Here is a 24,618-nt window from a genome sequence, read left to right on the forward strand (position 1 = left end):
CTAATGGAGGACGCGTGCGTGCCTGTGTTGCCGTGATGATGTGTGTCATACCTGTACGTCCAATGTAGAGAAGGGGAGTGTTGGGACATATGGAATCGGACGAAGATGTGGTTAGGCTGGTTTGCTTCTCACCAGTCTCAGGATCCACCACAAACCACACATCTTGCTTTTTCCCTGTAAACACACAGGATTGTGTTACAGGCCCTTCTAATGCTGACAACATTGGCTTTTATTTCACCATTCTGGACTCTGGGTAAAATGATCCCCAAAAAAAATTTTTTTTAACGAGTGCTTGCATATTTTGGAACGCCCACTTTTCGCTCCAACTTGTGGGCGGGGCCTGCATCAGCCTCCGGACATCACTAAAGTTAAAGGCCTACTGAAAGCCACTACTAGCGACCACGCAGTCTGATAGTTTATATATCAATGATGACATCTTAACATTGCAACACATGCCAATACGGCCGGGTTAACTTATAAAGTGACATTTTACATTTCCCGGGGAACTTCCGGTTCAAAACGCCTTTGGAGGATGACGTATGCGCGTGACGTCGCGAGGTCCACGGAAGTGTTTGGACCCTACTGGACACAATACACAGAGCTCTGTTTTCTTCGACAAAATTCCACAGTATTCTGGACATCTGTGTTGGTGAATCTTTTGCAATTTGTTTAATGAACAATGGAGACTGCAAAGAAGAACGTTGTAGGTGGGATCGGTGTATTAGCGGCTGGCTGCAGCAACACAACAAGGAGGACTTTGTTGGATAGCAGACGCTAGCGCCGGCGACCTCACCTTGACTTCCTACGTCTCCGGGCCGCCGACCGCATCGTCGATCGCTGGAACGCAGGTGAGCACGGGTGTTGATGAGCAGATGAGGGCTGGCTGGCGTAGGTGGAGCGCTAATGTTTTTATCATAGCTCTGACGAGGTCCCGTTGCTAAGTTAGCGTCGTTAGCAACAGCATTGCCAGGCTTCGACAGGCGGCACAGCATTAACCGTGTATTTACATGTCCAGTGTTTGGTTCGGTGTCTCCTGATAGTAGTATTGTTGATCTGCTGTCTATCCTTCCAGTCAGGGATTTATTTATTTTATTTCTATCTGCATTTGAGACAGATGCTATCACGTTAGCTCATGCTAAAGAGCTTCGTCGATGTATTGTCGTGGAGATAAAAGTCACTGTGAATGTCCATTTCGCCTTCTCGACTCTCATTTTCAAGAGGATATAGTATCCGAGGTGGTTTAAAATACAAATCCGTGATCCACAATAGAAAAAGGAGAGAGTGTGGATTCCAATGAGCCAGCTTGTACCTAAGTTACGGTCAGAGCGAAAAAAGATATCTCTTGAACTGCATTCTAGTCCGTCACTCTAACGTTCCTCATCCACAAATCTTTCATCCTCACTCAAATTAATGGTGTAATCGTCGCTTTCTCACTCCGAATATCTCTCGCTCCATTGTAAACAACGGGGAAATGTGAGCAGCACTACCGCTTGTGACGTCACGCTACTTCCGGTAGGGGCAAGGTTTGTTTTTTTATCAGCGAGCAAAAGTTACGAGCTTTATCGTCGATTTTCTCTACTAAATCCTTTCAGCAAAAATATGGCAATATCGCGAAATGATCGAGTATGACACATAGAATGGATCTGCTATTCCCGTTTAAATAAAGAAAAATTCATTTCAGTAGGCCTTTAAAGTACCAATGATTGTCACACACACACACACTAGGTGTGGTGACATTTGTCCTCTGTATTGGGCCTGTTTTGCTGCCAATGGGACAATAAAAAAGGAGGATTAGCTCCAAATTCTTCAGGACAAGCTAAAATCATCAGCCCGGAGGTTGGGTCTTGGGCACAGTTGGGTGTTCCAACAGGACAATGACCCCAAAAAGTGGTAAAGGAATGGCTAAATCAGGCTAGAAGGAAGGTTTTAGAATGGCCTTACCAAAGTCTTGACTTAAAAGTGTGGACAATGCTGAAGAAACAAGTCCATGTCAGAAAAGCAACACATTTAGCTGAACTGCAGCAATTTTGTGGTCAAGTGGTCAAGCAGAAGCTTGTGGATGGCTACCAAAAGCGCCTTATTGCAGGTCAACTTGCCAAGGGACATGTAAGCAAATATTAACATTGCTGTATGTATACTTTTGACCCTCACATTTCCAGTAGACCCATAATAAATTCATAAAAGAAGCAAACTTCATGAAGGTTTTTTGTGAGCAACAAGTATGTGCTCCAATCACTACATCACCAAAAAATAAGAGTTGTAGAAATGATTGGAAACTCAAGACAGCCATGACATGATGTTCTTTACAAGTGTATGTACACTTTGGATGGCGACTGTATGTATATATATATATATATATATATATGTAGAGATGAGATAGATTACCTCGACTTGGTCGTTTAAAAAGTAGCACGCCTGCTGAAAAAGTGTGGAGAACTCTGATGTAGACAAAAGCTCCGAGTCTGTTTGCATCAAGCCAAATATATTCCAAAGCAAATTATTGCATATCGCTCTAATGCAGGGGTCACCAAGGCGGTGCCCGCGGGCACCAGGTAGCCCGTAAGGACCAAATGAGTAGCCCGCTGGCCTGTTCTAAAAATAGCTCAAATAGCAGCACTTACCAGTGAGCTGCCTCTATTTTTTAAATTTTATTTATTTACCAGCAAGCTGGTCTCGCTTTGCTCAACATTTTTAATTCTAAGAGAGACAAAACTCAAATAGAATTTGAAAATCCAAGAAAATATTTAAAGACTTGGTCTTCACTTGTTTAAATGAATTCATGAATTTTTTTACTTAGCTTCTTATAACTTTCAGAAAGACAATTTTAGAGAAAAAATACAACCTTAAAAATTATTTTAGGATTTTTAAACACATATACCTTTTTACCTTTTAAATTCCTTCCTCTTCTTTCCTGACAATTTAAATCAATGTTCAAGTAATTTTTTTTTTTTATTGTAAAGAATAATAAATACATTTTAATTTAATTCTTCATTTTAGCTTCTGTTTTTTCGACGAAGAATATTTGTGAAATATTTCTTCAAACTTATTATGATTAAAATTCAAAAAAATTATTCTGGCAAATCTAGAAAATCTGTAGAATCAAATTTAAATCTTATTTCAAAGTCTTTTGAATTTCTTTTAAAATTTTTGTTCTGGAAAATCTAGAAGAAATAATGATTAGTCTTTGTTAGAAATATAGCTTGGTCCAATTTGTTATATATTCTAACAAAGTGCAGATTGGATTTTAACCTATTTAAAACATGTCATCAAAATTCTAAAATTAATCTTAATCAGGAAAAATGACTAATGATGTTCCATAAATTCTTTTTTTAATTTTTTCCAAAAGATTCGAATTAGCTAGTTTTTCTCTTCTTTTTTTCGGTTGAATTTTAAAGAGTCGAGATTGAAGATAAACTATGTTTCAAAATTTAATTGTCATTTTTTTCGTGTTTTCTCCTCTTTTAAACCGTTCAATTAAGTGTAAATATCATTAATTATTAATAATAACATAGAGTTAAAGGTAAATTGAGCAAATTGGCTATTTCTGGCAATTTATTTAAGTGTGTATCAAACTGGTAGCCCTTCGCATTAATCAGTACCCAAGAAGTAGCTCTTGCTTTCAAAAAGGTTGGTGACCCCTGCTCTAATGTGTGGCGCCTTGAGACAATAATATGTTGATTGACAGTCTAAAAGTAACATGTCTTCCTTCACTTGTTATTTTCGCATTTTTTTTGCATTTATATATATATATATATAAAATATATAAATCAAAGAAAAATCACAATGGTGTTTTTTCTCATAATCGTGCAGCCCTATTGTGTGGGCCATTGCACTGATGAAGACAATTCAATTGTCGATGGTTCTGCTGGAATCTGATATGATGGGTATGTTGGGTGCACAGCTGGTGGTGGGTGGTTGTGAATAGGTAGACGGCTGCATGAATGGAGAAAAGTGTGGTTTGGATTGGTCGGATGAGCGAAATATGTGTTGGTTACGTGCATTCTACCTGTATAGAGGACACCATCAGAACTCCTGCACGGAGCTGACTGAACGAGCTCTGGGATGGTGAATGGAAGTTTCTGGAAAAGATTCACAATCAGGAAGTTACAAACTGAACACAAGGAGATATTAAATACACAACCGTTCAAAAGTTTGGGGTCACCCAAACAATTTAGTGGAATAGCCTTCATTTCTAAGAACAAGAATGGACTGTGGAGTTTCAGATGAAAGTTCTCTTTTTCTGGCCATTTTGAGCGTTTAATTGAGCCCACAAATGTGATGCTCCAGAAACTCAATCTGCTCAAAGGAAGGTCAGTTTTGTAGCTTCTGTAACGAGCTAAAGTGTTTTCAGATGTGTGAACATGATTGCACAAGGGTTTTCTAATCATCAATTAGCCTTCTGAGCCAATGAGCAAACACATTGTACCATTAGAACACTGGAGTGATAGTTGCTGGAAATGGGCCTCTATACACCTATGTAGATATTGCACCAAAAAGCAGACATTTGCAGCTAGAATAGTCATTTAGCACATTAGCAATGTATAGAGTGTATTTCTTTCAAGTTAAGACTAGTTTAAAGTTATCTTCATTGAAAAGTACAGTGCTTTTCCTTCAAAAATAAGGACATTTCAATGTGACCCCAAACTTTTGAACGGTAGTGTATATTAGCACCATGAAGATTCTAACGGGAACTCCCATTCAACCCTTTTTCGATTACGCATGCACCTCCTGGTACCCTAGCACCTCCAAAACCCTCAAATCTAGACTCCAAACATCCCAGATCAAGCTCGTCAGATTACTTCTAGACCTCCACCCCAGATCCCACCTCACTCCTACCCACTTCTCCAAAGTGGGCTGGCTCAGGGTGGAGGACAGAGTCAAACAACTTGCACTGAGCCTGGTCTATAAAATCCGCTACACCTCCCTGATACCGAAGTACACGTCAAACTACTTCCTTAACGTAAATGACCGCAATAACCACAACACCAGGGGGAGCTCCACTAACCACGTTAAACCCAGATTCCGAACTAACAAAGGTCTTAACTAGGGATGTCGATAAATGCGTTAAAATGTAATATTATCGGTATCGTTTTTTTTTTATTATCTGTATCGTTTTTTTTGTTTTTTGTTTTTTTTAATTAAATCAACATAAAAAACACAAGATACACTTACAATTAGTGCACCAACCCAAAAAACCTCCCTCCCCCATTTCTTTCTGTTATCAATATTCTGCTTCCTACATTATATATCAATATATATCAATACAGTCTGCAAGGGATACAGTCCGTAAGCACACATGATTGTGCATGCTGCTGGTCCACTAATAGTACTAACCTTTAACAGTTAATTTTACTCATTTTCATTAATTACTAGTTTCTATGTAACTGTTTTTATATTGTTTTACTTTCTTTTTTATTCAAGAAAATGTTTTTAATTTATTTATCTTATTTTATAATTTTTTTTTTTAAAAGTACCTTATCTTCACCACACCTGGTTGTCCAAATTAGGCATAATAATGTGTTAATTCCACGACTGCATATATCGGTTGATATCGGTATCGGTTGATATCGGTAATTAAAGAGTTGGACAATATCAGAATATCGGATATCGGCAAAAAGCCATTATCGGACATCCCTAGTCTTAACTCATTCTCTTTCTATGCCACATCAATATGGAATGCACTCCCAACAGGTGTAAAAGAAAGGGCATCTCTATCCTCCTTCAAAACCGCAATAAAAGAACACCTCCAGACAACTTCAACCCTAAACTAACACCCTCCCCTCCACATCCTACCTCCCCGGATAGTAAATAATCAAATGTAAATAATCAAATGTAGATACTTATTCTTATGCTTTCTGATCTCTCTCTCTATGTCCACTACTTGCTGTACATATCCTACCAAGTCAGTCCTACACTGTTCCAATGTCCATTTATCTGATGATGCAATTGTTGATGACTGAAGTGTTGATACCAACCAAACCTAACCCAGCCCCCACCACCACCACCACCACATCCCACACCCTGGATTGTAAATAATGTAAATACTTCAATGTATATACTCTGATTATTATCTTGTGTGATGACTGTATTATGATGATAGTATATATCTGTATCATGAATCGATTTAAGTGGACCCCGACTTAAACAAGTTGAAAAACTTATTGGGGTGTTACCATTTAGTGGTCAATTGTACGGAATATGTACTGTACTGTGCAATCTACTAATAAAAGTTTCAATCAATCAATCAATAAACCTTGATGCTTACCATTAGACCTTCTTTGTGCTTCCCACCGAGAATGTATAAGCTGCCATCGTTGGGGTCTGGGAGAAAACCTGGTCTAGAACCACAGAGAAGGCAATAACATACTTATTAGAGGGGAGGATTGATAAGAAATGTTGCAAATGTGTGTGTGTGAGAGACGCACTCAGTTAGGTAGAGAGGCACTTGAATAATGGGGTCTGGAAAAACAAGCACAACTTTTCAATTAATGATTCGGGGGAAAAAAGAAAAAAAAATTAATAAATTAATGATTCGATTCAATTATTGGGGGTAATGATTCAATTGAGAATCGATTCTCAATTCAAAAACGATTCTTGATTCAAAATCAATACTTTTTTTTACTAACATTGGGTGCCAGTTCTATGATTAACTGCATTCCTCTATAAAATAGAGCAGTGTTTTTCAACCTTTTTTGAGCCAAGGCACACTTTTTGCGTTGACAAAATGCGGAGGCACACCACCAGCAGGAATCATTAAAAACAGTAAAAAGTCGTTGTCGCAATTGTTGGATATGACTTTAAAGCATAACCAAGCATGGATCAATATAGCTCTTGTCTCAAAGTAGGTGTACTGTCACCTGTCACATCACACCCTGACTTATTTGGACTTTTTTGCTCTTTTCCTGTGTGTAGTGTTTTACTTCTTGTCTTGCTCTCCTATTTTGGTGGCTTTTTCTCTTTTTTTTGGTATTTTCCTGTAGCAGTTTCATGTCTTCCCCACACCTGCTTTGTTTTAGCAATCAAGACTATTTCAGTTGATTTTATCCTTCTTTGTGGGGACATTGTTGATTGTCATGTCCGGGCGTACTTTGTGGACGCCGTCTTTGCTCCACAGTAAGTCTTTGCTGTCGTCCAGCATTCTGTTTTTGTTTACTTTGTAACCAGTTCAGTTTTAGTTTCATTCTGCATAGCCTTCCCTTAACTTCAATGCCTTTTCTTAGGGACACTCACCTCTTGCTTATTTTTGGTTTAAGCATTAGATACCTTTTTACCTGCACCCTGCCTTCCGCTGTTCCCGACATCTACAAAGCAATTAGCTACCTGCTGCCACCTACTGATATGGAAGAGTATAACGTGGTAAATCTGCCGATCTCCAGACAGTACAGACACTCAACAACGGCACATTTTTGGGGGATTATAATTACTGGTTTGCAAAAAATATTTTTAACCCAAATAGGTGAAATTAGATAATCTCCCACGGCACACCAGACTGTATCTCACGGCACACTAGTGGTTGATGAAAACACTGAAATAGATAAACAGCTCTGATGAATTTTTATATTACTTAAAAGAAAACTGTTTATGTTTAGTCAAATTCTATCTAAACATGTAATAAAGTCAAATCCAAATAGGGCAACAATGCAAGTATCCAACACTTCTCTTTTGTAAAGTAAACGTGTACAGCAGATATGGGCACCTATATCAACTATATAGCTGGACATGACAGTAATATATAAATTATTATAATATATATATATATATATATATATATATATATATATATATATATATATATATATATATATATATATATATATATATATATATATATATATATATATTAGGGCTGCAACTAACGATTAATTTGATAATCGATTAATCTGTCGATTATTACTTCGATTAATCGATTAATAATCGGATAAAAGAGACAAACTACATTTCTATCCTTTCCAGTATTTTATTGAAAAAAACAGCATACTGGCACCATACTTATTTTGATTATTGTTTCTCAGCTGTTTGTACATGTTGCAGTTTATAAATAAAGGTTTATTTTTTTAAAAAAATAAAAAATAATTTTTTTTTTTTTTTTTTTTTTTTTTTTAAAAAGCCTTTGCGCATGCGCATAGGATAGATCCAACGAATCGATGACTAAATTAATCGGCAACTATTCTTATAATCGATTTTAATCGATTTAATCGATTAGTTGTTGCAGCCCTAATATATATATATTAATTATTAAAAAATTATATATATTTTTTTAGAAAACTTTTTTTTTTTAATCGATTAAGAATCATTGCAAATAAGAATTGTGATTCAGTAAAAATCTTCTTTTTTTTTTTGGACACTCCTAGACCCAGCTATTGACCTACAATGTATTGGATTCAGTATATTTAATGTACAAAATACGGCCTTCGCTGGATAAAGTTTGTTCTCCCTTGCTTCACTGACAACATCCTGTTTCCCCTAATTGTTTGTTGTGGTCTTGTGATGTCAACAAATGTATAATGAAGAGGACTGTTCACATACCAAATTCCAATTGAACAAAAAGGAGTGAAACATTTAACAGTTGGACATGTGCATTCAAAAGTTTTACCTGTAAAGTTGATAGTGCATTTTAGCTTAAAGGCCTACTGAAAGCCACTACTACCAACCACGCAGTCTGATAGTTTATATATCAATGATGACATCTTAACATTGCAACACATGCCAATACGGCCGGGTTAACTTATAAAGTGACATTTTAAAATTCCCGCCACACTTCCGCTTGAAAAACTCCTTTGGATATGATTTATGCGCGTGACGTCACAAAAGCAACGGAAGTGGTTGGACCCCATCGGACCCGATAGAAAAGCCTCTTGTTTTCTTCGACAAAATTCCACAGTATTCTGGACATCTGTGTTGGTGAATCTTTTGCAATTTGTTTAATGGACAATGGAGGCTGCAAAGAAGAACGTTGTAGGTGGGATCGATCGGTGTCTTAGCGGCTAAGTACAATACTGTAATATCTGTGATATTTGCATTAGTGTACTGTGTCTTTAAGGGCGAGTGAGTTGGCGGAGAACTTGAGTGTGTGTGAGCGTGACTTTTGGCTAACAGCAGCTCGTGTATGTGTGTGCGTTACTTTTTGAACTACAACCAGTTACCGCTTGTTAATAAAGCGATTGAGCAATTTGTTTAATGGACAATGGAGACTGCAAATAAGAAAGTTGTAGGTGCGATCGGTGGAGCGGCGGACTACAGCAACACCAACACCAGGAGGTTGTGTTGTGTTTTGAGCAGGATAACAGACGCACTACGGTGAGTACAGCTTTGGCTTCCAAACATTTGATCGCTTGCCCGTACGTGCGTGTCGATATGTGCCTGTCACGTACGTAACTTTGGGGAAATATATGTTTCTTGCCGACTCTGATGGCGGCCGGGGTGTCGTCAAAAGCGTACAACGCCCGCCGCCGCATCTAAGTTAGCTACGCAGCTAGGTTAGCTTCTGTTTTTTAGCTTCGCCAAGCGGAATATTATTAATCGTGTATTTACATGTTCATGGTTTAATAGTATTATTGATCTTCTGTCTATCCATCCAGTCAGGTTTTTTTTTAAATTTAGTTTCTATCTGCATTTGAGACTGCTATGCTATCAAGTTGGCTACGTAGCTAGGTTAGCTTCTATTTTTTTTAGCTTCGAAAAGCTGAATATTATTAATCGTGTATTTACATGTTCATGGTTTAATAGTATTATTGATCTTCTGTCTATCCATCCAGTCAGGGTTTTTTTAAATTTAGTTTCTATCTGCATTTGAGACTGCTATGCTATCACGATGGCTACGCAGCTAGGTTAGCTTCTGTTTTTTTAGGTTCGCCAAGCGGAATATTATTAATCGTGTATTTACATGTTCATGGTTTAATAGTATTATTGATCTTCTGTCTATCCATCCAGTCAGGTTTTTTTTAAAAATTTAGTTTCTATCTGCATTTGAGACTGCTATGCTATCACGTTGGCTACGCAGCTAGGTTAGCTTCTGTTTTTTTAGCTTCGCCAAGCGGAATATTATTAATCGTGTATTTACATGTTCATGGTTTAATAGTATTATTGATCTTCTGTCTATCCATCCAGTCAGGTTTTTTTTTTAATTTAGTTTCTATCTGCATTTGAGACTGCTGCTATCACGTTGGCTACGTAGCTAGGTTAGCTTCTGTTTTTTTAGCTTCGCCAAGCGGAATATTATTAATCGTGTATTTACATGTTCATGGTTTAATAGTATTATTGATCTTCTATCTATCCATCCAGTCAGGGTTTTTTTTTAATTTAGTTTCTATCTGCATTTGAGACTGCTGCTATCACGTTGGCTACGTAGCTAGGTTAGCTTCTATTTTTTTAGCTTCGCCAAGCGGAATATTATTCATCGTGTATTTACATGTTCATGGTTTAATAGTATTATTGATCTTCTGTCTATCCATCCAGTCAGGTTTTTTTTTTAATTTAGTTTCTATCTGCATTTGAGACTGCTGCTATCACGTTGGCTACGTAGCTAGGTTAGCTTCTATTTTTTTAGCTTCGCCAAGCGGAATATTATTAATCGTGTATTTACATGTTCATGGTTTAATAGTATTATTGATCTTCTGTCTATCCATCCAGTCAGGTTTTTTTAAAATTTAGTTTCTATCTGCATTTGAGACTGCTATGCTATCGCGTTGGCTACGCAGCTAGGTTAGCTTCTATTTTTTTAGCTTCGCAAAGCTGAAGTATTAATCGTGTATTTACATGTTCAGTCACTGTGAATGTCCATTTCGCGTTCTCGACTCTCATTTTCAAGAGGATATAGTATCTGAGGTGGTTTAAAATACAAATCCGTGATCCACAATAGAAAAAGGAGAGAGTGTGGAATCCAATGAGCCAGCTTGTACCTAAGTTACGGTCAGAGCGAAAAAAGATACGTCCATCACTGCCTCTCAAGTCCTTCACTGTAACGTTCCTCATCTACGAATCTTTTATCCTCGCTCAAATTAATGGGGTAATCATCGCTTTCTCGGTCCGAATCTCTCTCGCTCCATTGTAAACAACGGGGAATTGTGAAAAATACTAGCTCCTGTGACGTCACGCTACTTCCGGTACAGGCAAGGCTTTTTTTTATCAGCGAGCAAAAGTTGCGAACTTTATCGTCGATTTTCTCTACTAAATCCTTTCAGCAAAAATATGGCAATATCGCGAAATGATCAAGTATGACACATAGAATGGATCTGCTATTCCCGTTTAAATAAAAAAAATTCATTTCAGTAGGCCTTTAATCTGGAAATTTCACCCAAGCTTTTATTTTTATTGACAGTTGAGTTAGGAAACACTAATAATTGTATTTATTTGAGCACAACATAAAAGTGTTTACAAGAGCATGATAACTAATTCAGTGTATTTGAGTAGGCCCCTGCCCATTTGTAGTAAAAAAGTTGAGTCTCGAGGTCAAAAAAGGTTAAGAACGTTGTGATGTATTCAAAATAAACAAACCTTCACTAAATAGGGACTTTTGTCAAGGCTGGAACACATTATTCACATCTACATTCATTCTTATGGGTAACTATGCTTCACTATACCATATTTTCCATTTACAATACAATTACGTTCCTAGCTCGAGGTCGCACTATATACAAAAGCAACTTTTAGTAACACTCAAACCTTCTCTGAGAGTCCATTTGATGTCTCCGGTCTGTTTGGAGACAGCGTGCAGACTTCCATCCAGTGTGGAAACAAACAGAAGGGATTCTGGGAGGGTGACGGCCTTGACCCCTGCAACCTGATGTCCAACAAAGAGAGAATCATCAGTGTGTGCAGGCTAAATACTACAGTCCGTGAACATTGCTCCAAAGTCAGGATTTTTTTGTTGATTTAATGTGCATACAAAAGTAAACATTGACAGGTGCGAAGGCAGCAATATATGATAAAACAAGACGGCAGCTAAAGAAGGACTTCCCTATTCATCCCCGAAAAAAACCCGCCAGGTAAACAGCTGATTTTACCACTTCTGGTGCTGACGTAAGACAACCCGTGTCCCATATGGGACCATAGGATGAACAAATACACTACGCTACTAAGACTATAGTGGCCATTAACAGTTAGCTTCTACAGCTGGGTTGCCCAAAGTCCGGCGCAGGGGCCATCTGTGGTCCCTGACTCCTTTGTCATCTGTGGTCCCTGACTCCTTTGTCATCTGTGGTCCCTAACTCCTTTGTCATCTGTGGTCCCTAACTCCTTTGTCATCGGCCTGAAGCACATTACAAAAAACAAAAAGTAGAGATTTCATTTGCACCCCTGCTGGTGACATCTATCAAAATGAGGGTGGTCCCAAAAAAAGAGGGATTTTTTCTGGTCAACATACGAAATAACAAGTGCGTGTAAAAAATGGAAGTGCTCCCACTCTGGCCAACATATGTAATAACAAGTGTGTGTAAGAAATTGAAATGCGCCCCCTTTGGCCAAAATGTAGAGAAAAAAATTAAATAAATATGTATATAGAGACGGACTGTAATAACTTGAAGTAAATAATTAAGATTAAAAACCAATTACAAAAAAAAAAAAAAAAGAACTAAAATAAATCTTTTTCTCACAATTTGTCGACTTTTTTCTTATAAAAATGGGAACAATTTCTCATATTCTTTCTGTTTCTGTAATAATTTTCATAAAATTATTACTTTTTTATGTTAAACTATTACTTTTTAATGCAAAATGGTGACATTTGCCATATAAAATTCTGACTTGTATCACAATAGCGCCAATTTTTTTCTTGTTCTTGTAAAAATAGTGACATTTATGACCTTTGTCATATTTTTGCCAAGTAAATTTCCGATTATTAGTATAATATTGCCAACGTTTTAAAATTTTCTTATAAAATTGTGACTTTTGTCGAGTAAAATTACGACTCTTTTGGAATAGAATAGAATAGAAAGTACTTTATTGATCCCTGGGGGAAATTCAGCACCACAGTTCGCTTACAATAAACAATAAAAGGTATTGTTTACACGTAAATAATATAAATACAGTCTATTATACAGCATTATTCACATGTGAATAATATAAATACAGTCTATTATACAGCATTATTCACATGTGAATAGCATAAATACAGTCTATTATACAGCATTATTCACATGTAAATAATATAAATACAGTCTATTATACAGCATTATTCACATGTGAATAATATAAATACAGTCTATTATACAGCATTATTCACATGTGAATAGCATAAATACAGTCTATTATACATCATTATTCACATGTGAATAATATAAATACAGTCTATTATACAGCATTATTCACATGTGAATAATATAAATACAGTCTATTATACATCATTATTCACATGTGAATAATATAAATACAGTCTATTATACAGCATTATTCACATGTGAATAATATAAATACAGTCTATTATACAGCATTATTCACATGTGAATAATATAAATACAGTCTATTATACAGCATTATTCACATGTGAATAGTATAAATACAATTTTTCAACAAATTGCCAATTTTTTAAGCTTTTCTTGTAAAGTTGTAAATGTTATTGAGTAAAATTACGACTTTTATTATAATACTGCCAAACTTCTAAGTTTTTCTTGTGAAATTGTGACCTTTTTCTGGTGAAATTCCAACTCATTTTTCACAACAAGCTTTTTTTTATATTTGCATAGTATGTACATATTATTAATGTTGTAAATACACTTCTTTATATATCTAGAAAGGCTGGTCCTAAAGAGGGAGGCATTTTTCTCTGGTCTCGAGAAGGTAACAAGAGTGTGTGTGTGTAATGTGTGTGTGTGTGTGTGTACCGAGTTCCTCATTTAGCAGGATATCCTTCCACACACCCCTCCTTCTTAAAACATTACACGCATGTGTGTGTGTGTGTGTGTGTGTGTGTGTGTGTGTGTGTGTGTGTGTGTGTGTGTGTGTGTGCGTGTGTTCATGTTTACCTACAACCGGATGGCAAGTGTCATGAACAACGAAGTGTGTCAAGTTGTGTGATGATGATGCCATCCATTTTGTCCTTTTAAACCAGACCTAGGCAAAATGCGCTGTTATTTTGGTGGCCCTTCCTGTTTTGTTGGTGATTTCCTGTAGCAGTTTCATGTCTTCCTTTGAGCGCTATTCCCCGCGCCTGCTTTGTGTTAGCAAGCAAGGCTATGTAAGTTGTCGCTACCCTTCTCTGTGTGGACATTGTTGATTGTCACGTCATGTGCGGATGTACTTTGCGGACGCCGTAAGTTTTTGCTGTCGTCCAGCATTCTGTTTCTGTTTACTTTGTAGCCAGTTCAGTTTTACTTTCGTCTTGCATACCTTTTCCTTTCCCTTTTGTTGATTTTTGGTTTAAGCATTACATACCTTTTTACCTGCACGCCGTGGTTTGCATATTGGGATCACAACAAACCATCGTCGTCTCACCCGACACATTTCGACTTTTACAAAGCAATTAACTACCTGCTGCCACCTACTGACATGGAGTATTACGTGCTTGCACAGCACAGACACTAAGCAGCGGCACATTATTTGCAGATTATAATTATTGATTTGCAAAAAATATTTTTTGGACCAATTAGTTGCATAATTTCCCACGGCACAACAGACAATATCTCACGGCACAGTGGTTGAAATACACTGCTCGACGGGACATTGTGACTTTTGGTATTAGCGCTCTTGAAATAAAAAGGGGACCCCAACACACATACTGTACAGCAGATTTGTACAGCTAAATGTGCATATATCATTTATACACACATACACATTTTTTCTCTCAATGTGGCCCCCGAGTCAAAATATTTGCCCAGCTCTGTTTTAAAACCTCTAAATCAGACCTGGGCAAATTAAAAGCCGGGGGCCACATGCGGCCCGTTAAGCTTTTCAATCTGGCCCGCCGGACATTCCCAAATAATTGTTTTAGATGTTTAAGATGTAAAGTGTAGCTGCCATTATGATGTGCAGTCATGTTTTATAATGACCGGAAGTCTTCAACCATACCAAATATTTCAATGCTTGGAATCTGCCATTTTGCATGATGTACTAGTTACTATGGTAATCTAATTAGTTACTATGGTAATCTAACTAGTAACTGAGTGTTTCCAGAGCGGCCAGCCTGACATGTGGGTGTCAGGGACCAGGGCCGGCCCGTGGCATAGGCCGTATAGGCAAATGCTAAGGGCGCCGTCCATCAGGGGGCGCCACGCCAGTGCCACAAATGTTGGAGAAAAAATAATAATAATAAAAAAAATTGTTGGTACTATTATTTCTAAATACAAAAAATAATCCCACGTTAATTAAAATGCAAAGTAAAGCCTATTTAATAGAAATATTATTTGTTACATCATTAATTTGAGCACTGCTGTGATTCGGTTAAAGATAATCACAACATAACATTCTCATATAATATGTTAATTTGCTTTCTTTAAGTAAAAAAAAAAGGTCAAAGACAAAGCTATTCGGTTTCTTGTGAGTATATACACTTCACTGCCGATGTGGGGGGTGGGGGGGGCGCCACCTAAAATCTTGCCTAGGGCGCCAGATTGGTTAGGGCCAGGCCTGTGTGGGACAGACGCGGAAGGAGATTTTTACAACAAAGTTCTAAAGCTTAGTGATATATCAGGGGCCGTACTTATCAAGCTTCTTAGAATTACTCCTAAGAAGTCTGCTAAGAGTAAATAAATTATTCGCTGAAAGCTGCACTTAAAAGTTAGTTATCAAGCGTCTTACTCACACTTTCAGCGAAGTGTAGGACTGAATCTTAAGTGTCACACTCAGAGCTGAATTACGACATTACTATGTGCCGTAAACGGAATTTTAGGTGACGTCATTTCTGTGTCCATAGAAATGACCAATCACGGAAGGGAATCTGTTGTCTAAGAATAAAGAAATATCTTGGACATATTTAAGTGGACAATGGGAGTGTATATTTTGACAATAAACTACAAAATAATACAAAACAAACTAGTCCCCGCCGCTACCGCTCCCTCTCTTCTCTCGCCCACACACTCACTGACGTCACTCACCTCACGGCCACACACATACGCTACTGTCATAACATTTTCTTTCCAATTCATTAATTAGGCAACTAATTTGAAACTGGTGTGGGTGGCTCTATATATACTAGCCCACTGCAGCCACATGCAGAAATCAACAAGGAATCGAAAAGTATTAAATCTGTGACAAAAATAATATCCGCTCTGTCTAAACGATACAGTTTGATCAGCTGCTCGTCATCAAAAAAAACAAAACATTGTTCCGTTCCCTGAACGTTCGCGCACGTCTCTCTCGCCTCAGTGCCATCCCCTGCTGGCAACTCCTAACCACTTAAGACACCTCTGAAGATCTCTTAAATATCGTGGAGAGTAGGAGTGATTGTTAGACTTAAGAACGCTGATAAAAAGCTTTTATTCTTAAGTTTGAGAGTAGGACTAAATTTCGCAAATTCTCAGGACTTAAGTGTAAAATGGCACTCTAAGAAGCTTGATAAGTACGGCCCCAGATGTATTAGATCGTAGGTGAGTTTACTTTTGTTTTTTCACGTTCATATTTCGCTATGTTTGTTGCATTTTTGTTGCGTTTCGCTTGATTGTAAAATATGTGGATGGAGAGGGGGTGTGACGTTCATATGTTGTCAATTTTCAGTGTTTTATCCTTCATAGTTAATATTGTAAATCCCATATTATTTTCATGTACATTCTGGGTGTCTCATTCAGTAAAAAAAATTTAAAATTCCATTCCGTTTTTTAAGGCGGTCTGTCATAACGTTTTTAGCTTTCAATCATTATTGTGAGGTTTTGTATTAGTGTTCCTAAAAATAGACATACCGGCCCCCAGACACACTTTTTGTTATCTAAATCTGGCCCCCCGAGTAAAATAATTGCCCAGGCCATGCTCTAAAGGCTTAGTGGCCACATGCGTGGACAGCACCTTTTAGCTCTTATTTCTACAATTGTGTACACCAGTGGTTCTCAAATGGGGGTACGCGTACCCCTGGGGGTACTTGAAAGTATGCCAAGGGGTATGTGAGATTTTTTTTAAATATTCTAAAAATAGCAACAATTCAAAAATCCTTTATAAATATATTTATTGAATAATACTTCAACAAAATATGAATGTAAGTTCATAAACTGAACATCAAATCAAGTAGGGTATTCCATTCATTACCATAGAGCCAGAGTTTCCCCCATGCCATGATGGTTTGACCCTCACTAAAATGAACTGTGAGAAGAATTGCAACAATGCAATATTCAGTGTTGACAGCTAGATTTTTTGTGGACATGTTCCATAAATATTGATGTTAAAGATTTATTTTTTTGTGAAGAAATGTTTAGAATGAAGTTCATGAATCCAGATGGATTTCTATTACAATCCCCAAAGAGGGCACTTTAAGTTGATGACTACTTCCATGTGTAGAAATTGTTATTTATAATTGAATCACTTGTTTATTTTTCAACAAGTTTTTAGTTATTTTTATATCTTTTTTTTCCAAATACTTCAAGAAAGACCACAACAAATGAGCAATATTTTGCACTGTTATACAATTTAATAGATCAGAAACTGATGACATAGTGCTGTATTTTACTTCTTTATCTCTTTTTTTCAACCAAAAATGCTTTGCTCTGATTAGGGGGTACTTGAATTTAAAAAAAAATTCACAGTGGGTACATCACTGAAAAAATGTTGAGAATCACAGGTGTACACTACTGAATTGGGGTCTTATGGCCACTTATGTGGACACTTATACTGTCATCTGGTGGTGTCAGAAGAATATAACATATTTGGAGAAAAAAAAGCGTAAAAATAAGAATTAGCATGTCACTAAACACGAAGTACACATTCGTGTACTTATGGACTAAGTACATCATATGAAAATATGATTCTTAGTTTTTATTCAAATTAGGGTCCAATAAGCCCAAATAGCAAAGAGAAATAAATAAAAAAGCATGTAAACAAACAGCTTGGGGCTTTAAGAGGTTTTGTCACTTTTAAGCCAGCGAAGGCTGAAATAGCGACAGTGAAACGCTGGAAAACAAAGAATAGGAGCAGAAAAAGAGGAAAGTAGACATAAAGTTGACCTGTGAGAGTTGCAGGTTGTTCCACGCCAGGAGAAGACTCAGCAGCAGCAGCAACATGACGACGGCAGCTTTCAGCTCAACCACAACTCAAAGGTGGAGTCCCTCCTCCATTCCTTGTTGTCCATACGTCGGTGTCCACTCAAACTGACCGTCTGCAGGCCCAAGAGGCGGACATGTTGATGTTTTAGAACACTTTAAACTCATCCCCGCGACGCTCCGTAATCCTCATTTCCGTGTTGGGACGAACGAGTGACGTCACGACGAGCACAAGAGGGGGGGCGGCACCCGTATTTCTGGGAACGTATGTTTGACTGACAGGGTGCTAAACCAATGGGAGAGCAGATAAGAAATAAAGGGGGTGGGGTTTTGAGAAGTGCCTGGAACACGTGGAAACAGACAGCAGGGCAACGCAACAGGGCGTCTTTTATGTGCAACAGAAAGTGGTAGACAAAAGTCTTTCTTTGCTTTTGTGCCACACAATAATACCCCGCGCAGCCTTTCGCAAACAATCGGGGTCTGTTTGTGTGGTTTTTTTGTTCAGTTAATTTTATGCAAACAACTTCAAATTGAAGACCACTAATAATAATAATAATACATTTTATTTATAAAGCGCCTTTCTGGGCACTCTAGGACACCGTACACAATCAAAACAACAATTGGATAAAAACAACAACAAAGATCGATAATGACAGAACTATCATCTACGGTTCTACGGTGGTCTGCAATTAAAGAAAACTAAATAAAGGACGAAGCAGTTTAGAATTTCAGAAAGACAAAAGACTAAGCACTTTACAATTTCAGAAAACACAACAAAATTCAAACAATTTTACAATTTCATAAACCGGAAACAGAATGTCCCAAATCCCAGATTGACAGCTAAATCAGCCAATCACTGACCACATCCGCCACGTCTTTGTTTACGCACTCAGATGAACACTGATTGGCTGATTCAGCTGTCAATCTGGGATCGTTGTATCGTCTTTTGGGTTTTCTGTCATTGTAAAGTTTTTAGTCTTTTGTTTTTGTGTTTTCTGTCATTGTAAAGTATTTAGTCTTTTGTTTTTGTCTTTTCTGTAATTGTAAAGTATTTAGTCTTTTGTTTTTGTGTTTTCTGTAATTGTAAAGTATTTTGTTTTTGTGTTTTCTGAAAATTTTAAGTATTTAGTATTTTGTTTTTGTGTTTTCTGTAATTTTAAAGTATTTAGTTTTTTTTGTGTGTTTTCTGAAATTTTTAAGTATTTAGTATTTTGTTTTTGTGTTTTCTGTAATTTTTAAGTATTTAGTATTTTGTTTTTGTGTTTTCTGAAATTGTAAAGTATTTAGTATTTTGTTTTTGTGTTTTCTGAAATTGTAAAGTATTTAGTATTTTGTTTTTGTGTTTTCTGTAATTTTAAAGTATTTAGTATTTTGTTTTTGTGTTTTCTGAAATTGTAAAGTATTTAGTATTTTGTTTTTGTGCTTTCTGTAATTGTAATGTATTTAGTATTTTGTTTTTGTGTTTTCTGTAATTTTTAAGTATTTAGTATTTTGTATTTGTGTTTTCTGTAATTGTAAAGTATTTATTATTTTGTTTTTGTGTTTTCTGTAATTGTAAAGTATTTAGTTTTTTGTTTTTGTGTTATTTGAAATTGTAAAGTATTTACAGGGGCGGATTAAGAAATTTTGGCCCCCTGGGCCTGACATGGTCTTGGCCCCTCAACCCCCCGCGCGTGTGGGCGCACACACACGCACGCACTATGCAAGAAATACTGTATACTGTGAACAGACATGCACACTGTACTGTACAGAAGAGTGCACATACTGCACACACACTATTTGGTATACCACACAGACACTGACAAGCACAGGTTTCACACAGACACAGGGGGAGGGGATAAATGGCCTAAAAATAAACATTTTTGAAAATGATTACGCCCACTTCAGTGATGGTGCATTGGGTCATTTGAGAGATATTATGTATTGGAAGTTGGTAGCTATCATGAAATAAACCCCCCAACCCACCCAAAAAACTAAATCGGACATGATTTTTGCCCCCTTTTCCTCCCTTCTATCATTAAAAATAAAATAATATCTTAGGAAAACACATTGGCATAACGGCAGCTGTGCAGCAAATTGAGGCTCAAAGTCTGTATCTATTTGTGGTTAAGCTTGAGGAGAAGGAGAAAGGTAAAATGATAACATGCATCGGAGAGCACCACAAAGAAAGGTGTAGGCCAGTTCATGGTACAAGGGCTGCATGCAGGTCAAGATAGCCCATTTCCAAGAATGCTATAGTGGCTGGACAGGCACTGGACATGTCCTGAACTCAGTGTCAGACGTGGCTGCCGAATACTTGGATGAAGTGAAGCAGCTGACAGATCTCATGCTGCCCCATCTGAAGACTGTCCTGGCCAGGCAGAGGATGGATGAGGAGACCTTCCCAATGGACCCTGTCAGTGAACAGGCTAGTAACATTGATGGCACCCCTGTGCACAACATTGGGATGGAGAGACAATGTGGCAAGGTGGACTACAAACTGAAGAAGTTGGGCACACTGAACGCAGTCAATAGGTCAATAATTTTACAGAAGAGCCAGGAGCTTCAGAGGTTTCAAGGCAGCAGCACAAGCAAAAAGGGAGGTTGAACTCAACTGGAGTAAATTCATGAAGGCAAAATTCGAGAGTAGGGCAGATGAGAAACAAGAGATGGCTCAAAGAAAGGAGAGTAAGAGACTAGGCATGCTGGACACACTGAAATCTTTTGATGGCCCCTTCACGATAGTGGGGAAGTTGAAAAGTTCCTTGTGGATGAAAGTCTGCACAAGAATGCAAAGCTGCAGAGAATGAAGCTTGAGGTTCAGTTTGCCAGAGAAAGCACCAAGCTTCTGCCTAAAGTCAATCCTATCTTCACAATCCAGGTGACACTTCCCAGAAATGGCAAAAGTGCAATTCTCCAAGTCATAATGGATACTTAGAATTTTATGGTGGTGGTAAGTATTCATGAAAACAGGTAGCCTAACATTAGTGAATGGGTGAATTCTGGAAATAACCTAAAAATCTTACACAGTGCACCTTTAAGCAAGGGGTTTCTTTCGTGCTTTCAATTTTGCAAAATCATCCACCACATCATTGAAGTCCAACTCTCTTGTCAGCTCACTCTCAATTGCCATTAGAGATAACGCATTTAATCTTTTCTGAGTCATTCTTGTGCGCAGCTCATTTTTTACTCTTGACAAAAGAGAGAATGAGCGTTCTCCCTCACAGTTACTGACCGGTAGAGTGAGAAAAATCTGTAGCGCAATGTATGTATTAGGAAACGTAGGCTGTAGTCCAAAATGTATTATTGTTTTGAGCAGTCCTGAAGGGGTCCTCTCCTCATCAGTGTTGTTGAGCTGTATAAAAGATTTGAACTGTATAAGCTCCTGTCCAAGACTTTCATTGAGGTCAGATGGGTATGATTCAGTGAGAATCTTGGCCTTGTGAAGGACTGAAGCATTGGACTCTGTATCCAAAGAGAAAAGGACACTGAACAAATTGTTCAGATGTTTGTAGGCCTCCAGACGGTGATTAAGGCTTGAACTCAGTTGATCAATAGAGGCAATAAATGTCTCTATTTGAAACAGTTGCCTTCCCTCAAGCACAACATCTGGGGATGCTGATTCATCAGCAAACTTTTTACGTTTCCTCGTCCGTTCAGCCCTGTAAGATGGGGTGCCACCCAACATGTTTAAGGCTTTCTGCTCAAAATGATCAAATAGATCTCTTTGGGAGAGAACAAAGGTGCGCAGAGATTCCAGCAATCTAACTGCTGTACCAAGGTCCATGTCTGCTTTTTGAAGTTGCAGACTTGTGGCCTGAAATCTGGACAGAACAGTGTCCCAAAAGCCTGCCATGAAGGCCATCTCAAGTGAATCCAGCTTCCGCACTAGACTGTCAGCTTCAGTTCGTGTGTCTCGTTTCTCTGTGTCATCAGTGGAAATAACCTGTAGTGCTGCTTTTATTTTACTGTAGTTCTGCCACAGTGCTTTGGTAGATTCTGCACGGCAACTCCAACGCGTGTTGGATAAAGCTTTAAGTGTGAGATCTATGTTGGAATTGCCAAATACCCTGTCCCATCGGTGTGTGGATGCAGTTGTGAAGTTGTAAATAGACTGAATCAAGTCAAAATACTTAGAGACTTCATTTCCACATCTGTCAATGCTGTTGACTCCCACCAAATTCAAAGAGTGAGCTGCACATGGAATATAGTGTATTAATGGGTTGCTTTTCTTTAAGTGAGCCTGCAACCCATTATACCTGCCTGACATGTTGCTGGCATTATCATAAGCCTGCCCCCTGCAATTTGACAGCTCTAACCCTAGATTTTCCAACACAGACATGACACAGTTAGCCAAACTTTCACCTGTATGGCTAGTAATGGGCTCAAAACCCACAAAGCGTTCAACAACACTGCCCTCTTTGCTAACAAAACGGAATATGAATGTCAATTGGTCCACATGAGATAAATCTGGGGTTGAATCCACAATGATAGAGTAGTATTTGCTTGCTTGCAGTTCATCTGCTATAGCCTGTTTGGTTTTTGCACCCATCAATTCAATGAATTCCTCACAAATGGTGGAGGACAGATATGAGGTATTACCTCGACCCATCTGCCCAAACTTTCTGATGTGATCCTTTAGAAAGGGATCAAATTCAGCCAGGACCTCCAGAATACCAAGGTAGTTCCCATTGAGAGGAGACCCTAACGATTCATTTTTACCCCTAAATGCAAGGCCCCTTTCTGCAAGGAATTTAATGACTGCAACAACTCTTTGTAACACCTGCCTCCAATAGCTGCTCTCTGCCTGAAACTGTTTGAACAGGTCTGCATCAACTGTGGCACCTTTGGCGCGGTTCAAGACTGCTTGCATGCAGGTTATGTGCTCAGCACTTCGCTCATGTTCACCAAATCTTTCTGAGTGTTTCCAATCACAATAGCCTGTCACAAAAGAATGCGTTTTTGGGGAAAACAGTTTGCATGCAAAGCAGTAAACATTACCAGTAGAGGGAGAGTACATCAGCCACTCTCTTTGTACTCGTTGTCCATTGGGCAAGTGTGAAGTAAAATGTTCATTGTTTAGGCATCGGGTTTTGCCTCCTAGCCCACTGTTCCTCACAGAAGCTGGATAATGGCTGTGACGGTTGTGAAATGATTTTGCACCTCTTTGAATAAGAACTTCCTTCATTGACTCAGTGAGGGTCTCAGCCCATTTAGCGGGATCACTAGGTAGAGTTGTCACTGTAGATGGTGTTGAAGAAAGATTCAGCTCATTTTCTATGCTGTCCAGAGGTGCAGTGACCTCACATTCATCCGAGCAACTGGCTACTGCTGAATTGGTTGAATCATAAGCATCAGAAGCATTTGGTTCAGTGTCTACACTTGTAGTGGTCTCAGGATCTTGGGAGCTACATGCTAGCTCAGGTGCATTGCTAACCTTAGCTGAATTTGCAGTAGCATTTATAGAATTGCTTTCAGCAGATGTCTTTGTACTGAAGAAGCTGGAGATATTTGGAACACTCTCAAGTAAAACTGATTCCTTTTTTTTCTTTTCTTGCTGAATTTTTTTTCTAGCTCCTCCACTTAAACGTTTATGATCCATATTTCCCTTCTTTCTTTGCACATTGGCTCTTTGCCTATCACAACAGATAAACCAACTATGTGTGTGTGTGTGTGTGTGTGTGTGTGTGTGTGTGTGTGTGTGTGTGTGTGAGTTTGTTTGTGTGTTTATGATCGGTGCTGCTTCCTTCAAGTGTGTGAGGTGATTTAGAAAACTAGCAACCCAGCATCAACACTCCAAAGCAGAGAATAACAGCTTACTAGCATAGACAATTGAGAGCAGAGAATCAACTGATTCGTCTGATAGACAGCAGGAGAGCAGAGTGGTCAGTGATGATCGAATCAAGAAAATGTCTAAATGGCAAGGGAACAGACTGATTTGTACTGAGGAGAAAGAGAGAGAGAGCCAATTACAGTGAAATATATTCCAAAAGAGCCAAGTGACTAGCTGAAGGCAGGGACAAATGCCTTGGAGTGACCAACAAGAGTGCAAAGTACCAAATGGCAAAATGTGGAAAGACCAACAGGCAGATCTGCTTTTACCTCTTATCTTCACAACCAAAAAGTTGCTAAATGATGTTTTCAGTCGCTAGCCAGGTATGGCCAAAAGACGCGAAATCTAGCGGCAAAGTCGGTCAATCACACTGACAGTGAAACAAATATTTTGAAAAGATAATAATTGTACACCTTTGTGCACTTTAGTCTTCTATCTAAATATTTTCACAAAGGACACCAAGGCAGCTTGCTAGCTATGATGGGAGCAACAATGTCTGATAGACAGCAGGAGAGCAGAGTGGTCAGTGATGATCCAATCAAGAAAATGTCTAAATGGCAAGGGAACAGACTGATTTGTACTGAGGAGAAAGAGAGAGCCAAGTACAGTTAAATATATTCCAGAGCCAAGTGACTAACTGAAGGCAAAGACAACAGCCAGATACCTTAGCAGAGACCAACAAGAATTCAAAGTACC

General features: G+C 38.2%; 1 protein-coding gene across 2 annotated transcripts in view; it reads right to left on the reverse strand.

Moving 5' to 3' along the window:
* Positions 1-18,323, reverse strand: part of LOC133639840 (serine/threonine-protein kinase/endoribonuclease IRE1-like) — a 344,495-nt gene extending 326,172 nt beyond the window's left edge. For both annotated transcript variants that reach the window (XM_062033485.1, XM_062033487.1), the window contains exons 1-6: positions 18,075-18,323; positions 11,662-11,779; positions 6,426-6,459; positions 6,266-6,338; positions 4,007-4,079; positions 52-174 (exon numbers count right to left, since the gene is read on the reverse strand). In XM_062033485.1, the coding sequence (XP_061889469.1) occupies positions 52-174; positions 4,007-4,079; positions 6,266-6,338; positions 6,426-6,459; positions 11,662-11,779; positions 18,075-18,131 (478 nt within the window). In that variant the 5' untranslated portion in view covers positions 18,132-18,323. The remainder of the gene's footprint in view (positions 1-51; positions 175-4,006; positions 4,080-6,265; positions 6,339-6,425; positions 6,460-11,661; positions 11,780-18,074) is intronic.
* Between the last annotated feature and the right edge of the window lie 6,295 nt (positions 18,324-24,618).

The sequence above is a fragment of the Entelurus aequoreus genome, linkage group LG22, assembly GCF_033978785.1.
Source record: "Entelurus aequoreus isolate RoL-2023_Sb linkage group LG22, RoL_Eaeq_v1.1, whole genome shotgun sequence".
NCBI lineage: Eukaryota > Metazoa > Chordata > Actinopteri > Syngnathiformes > Syngnathidae > Entelurus > Entelurus aequoreus.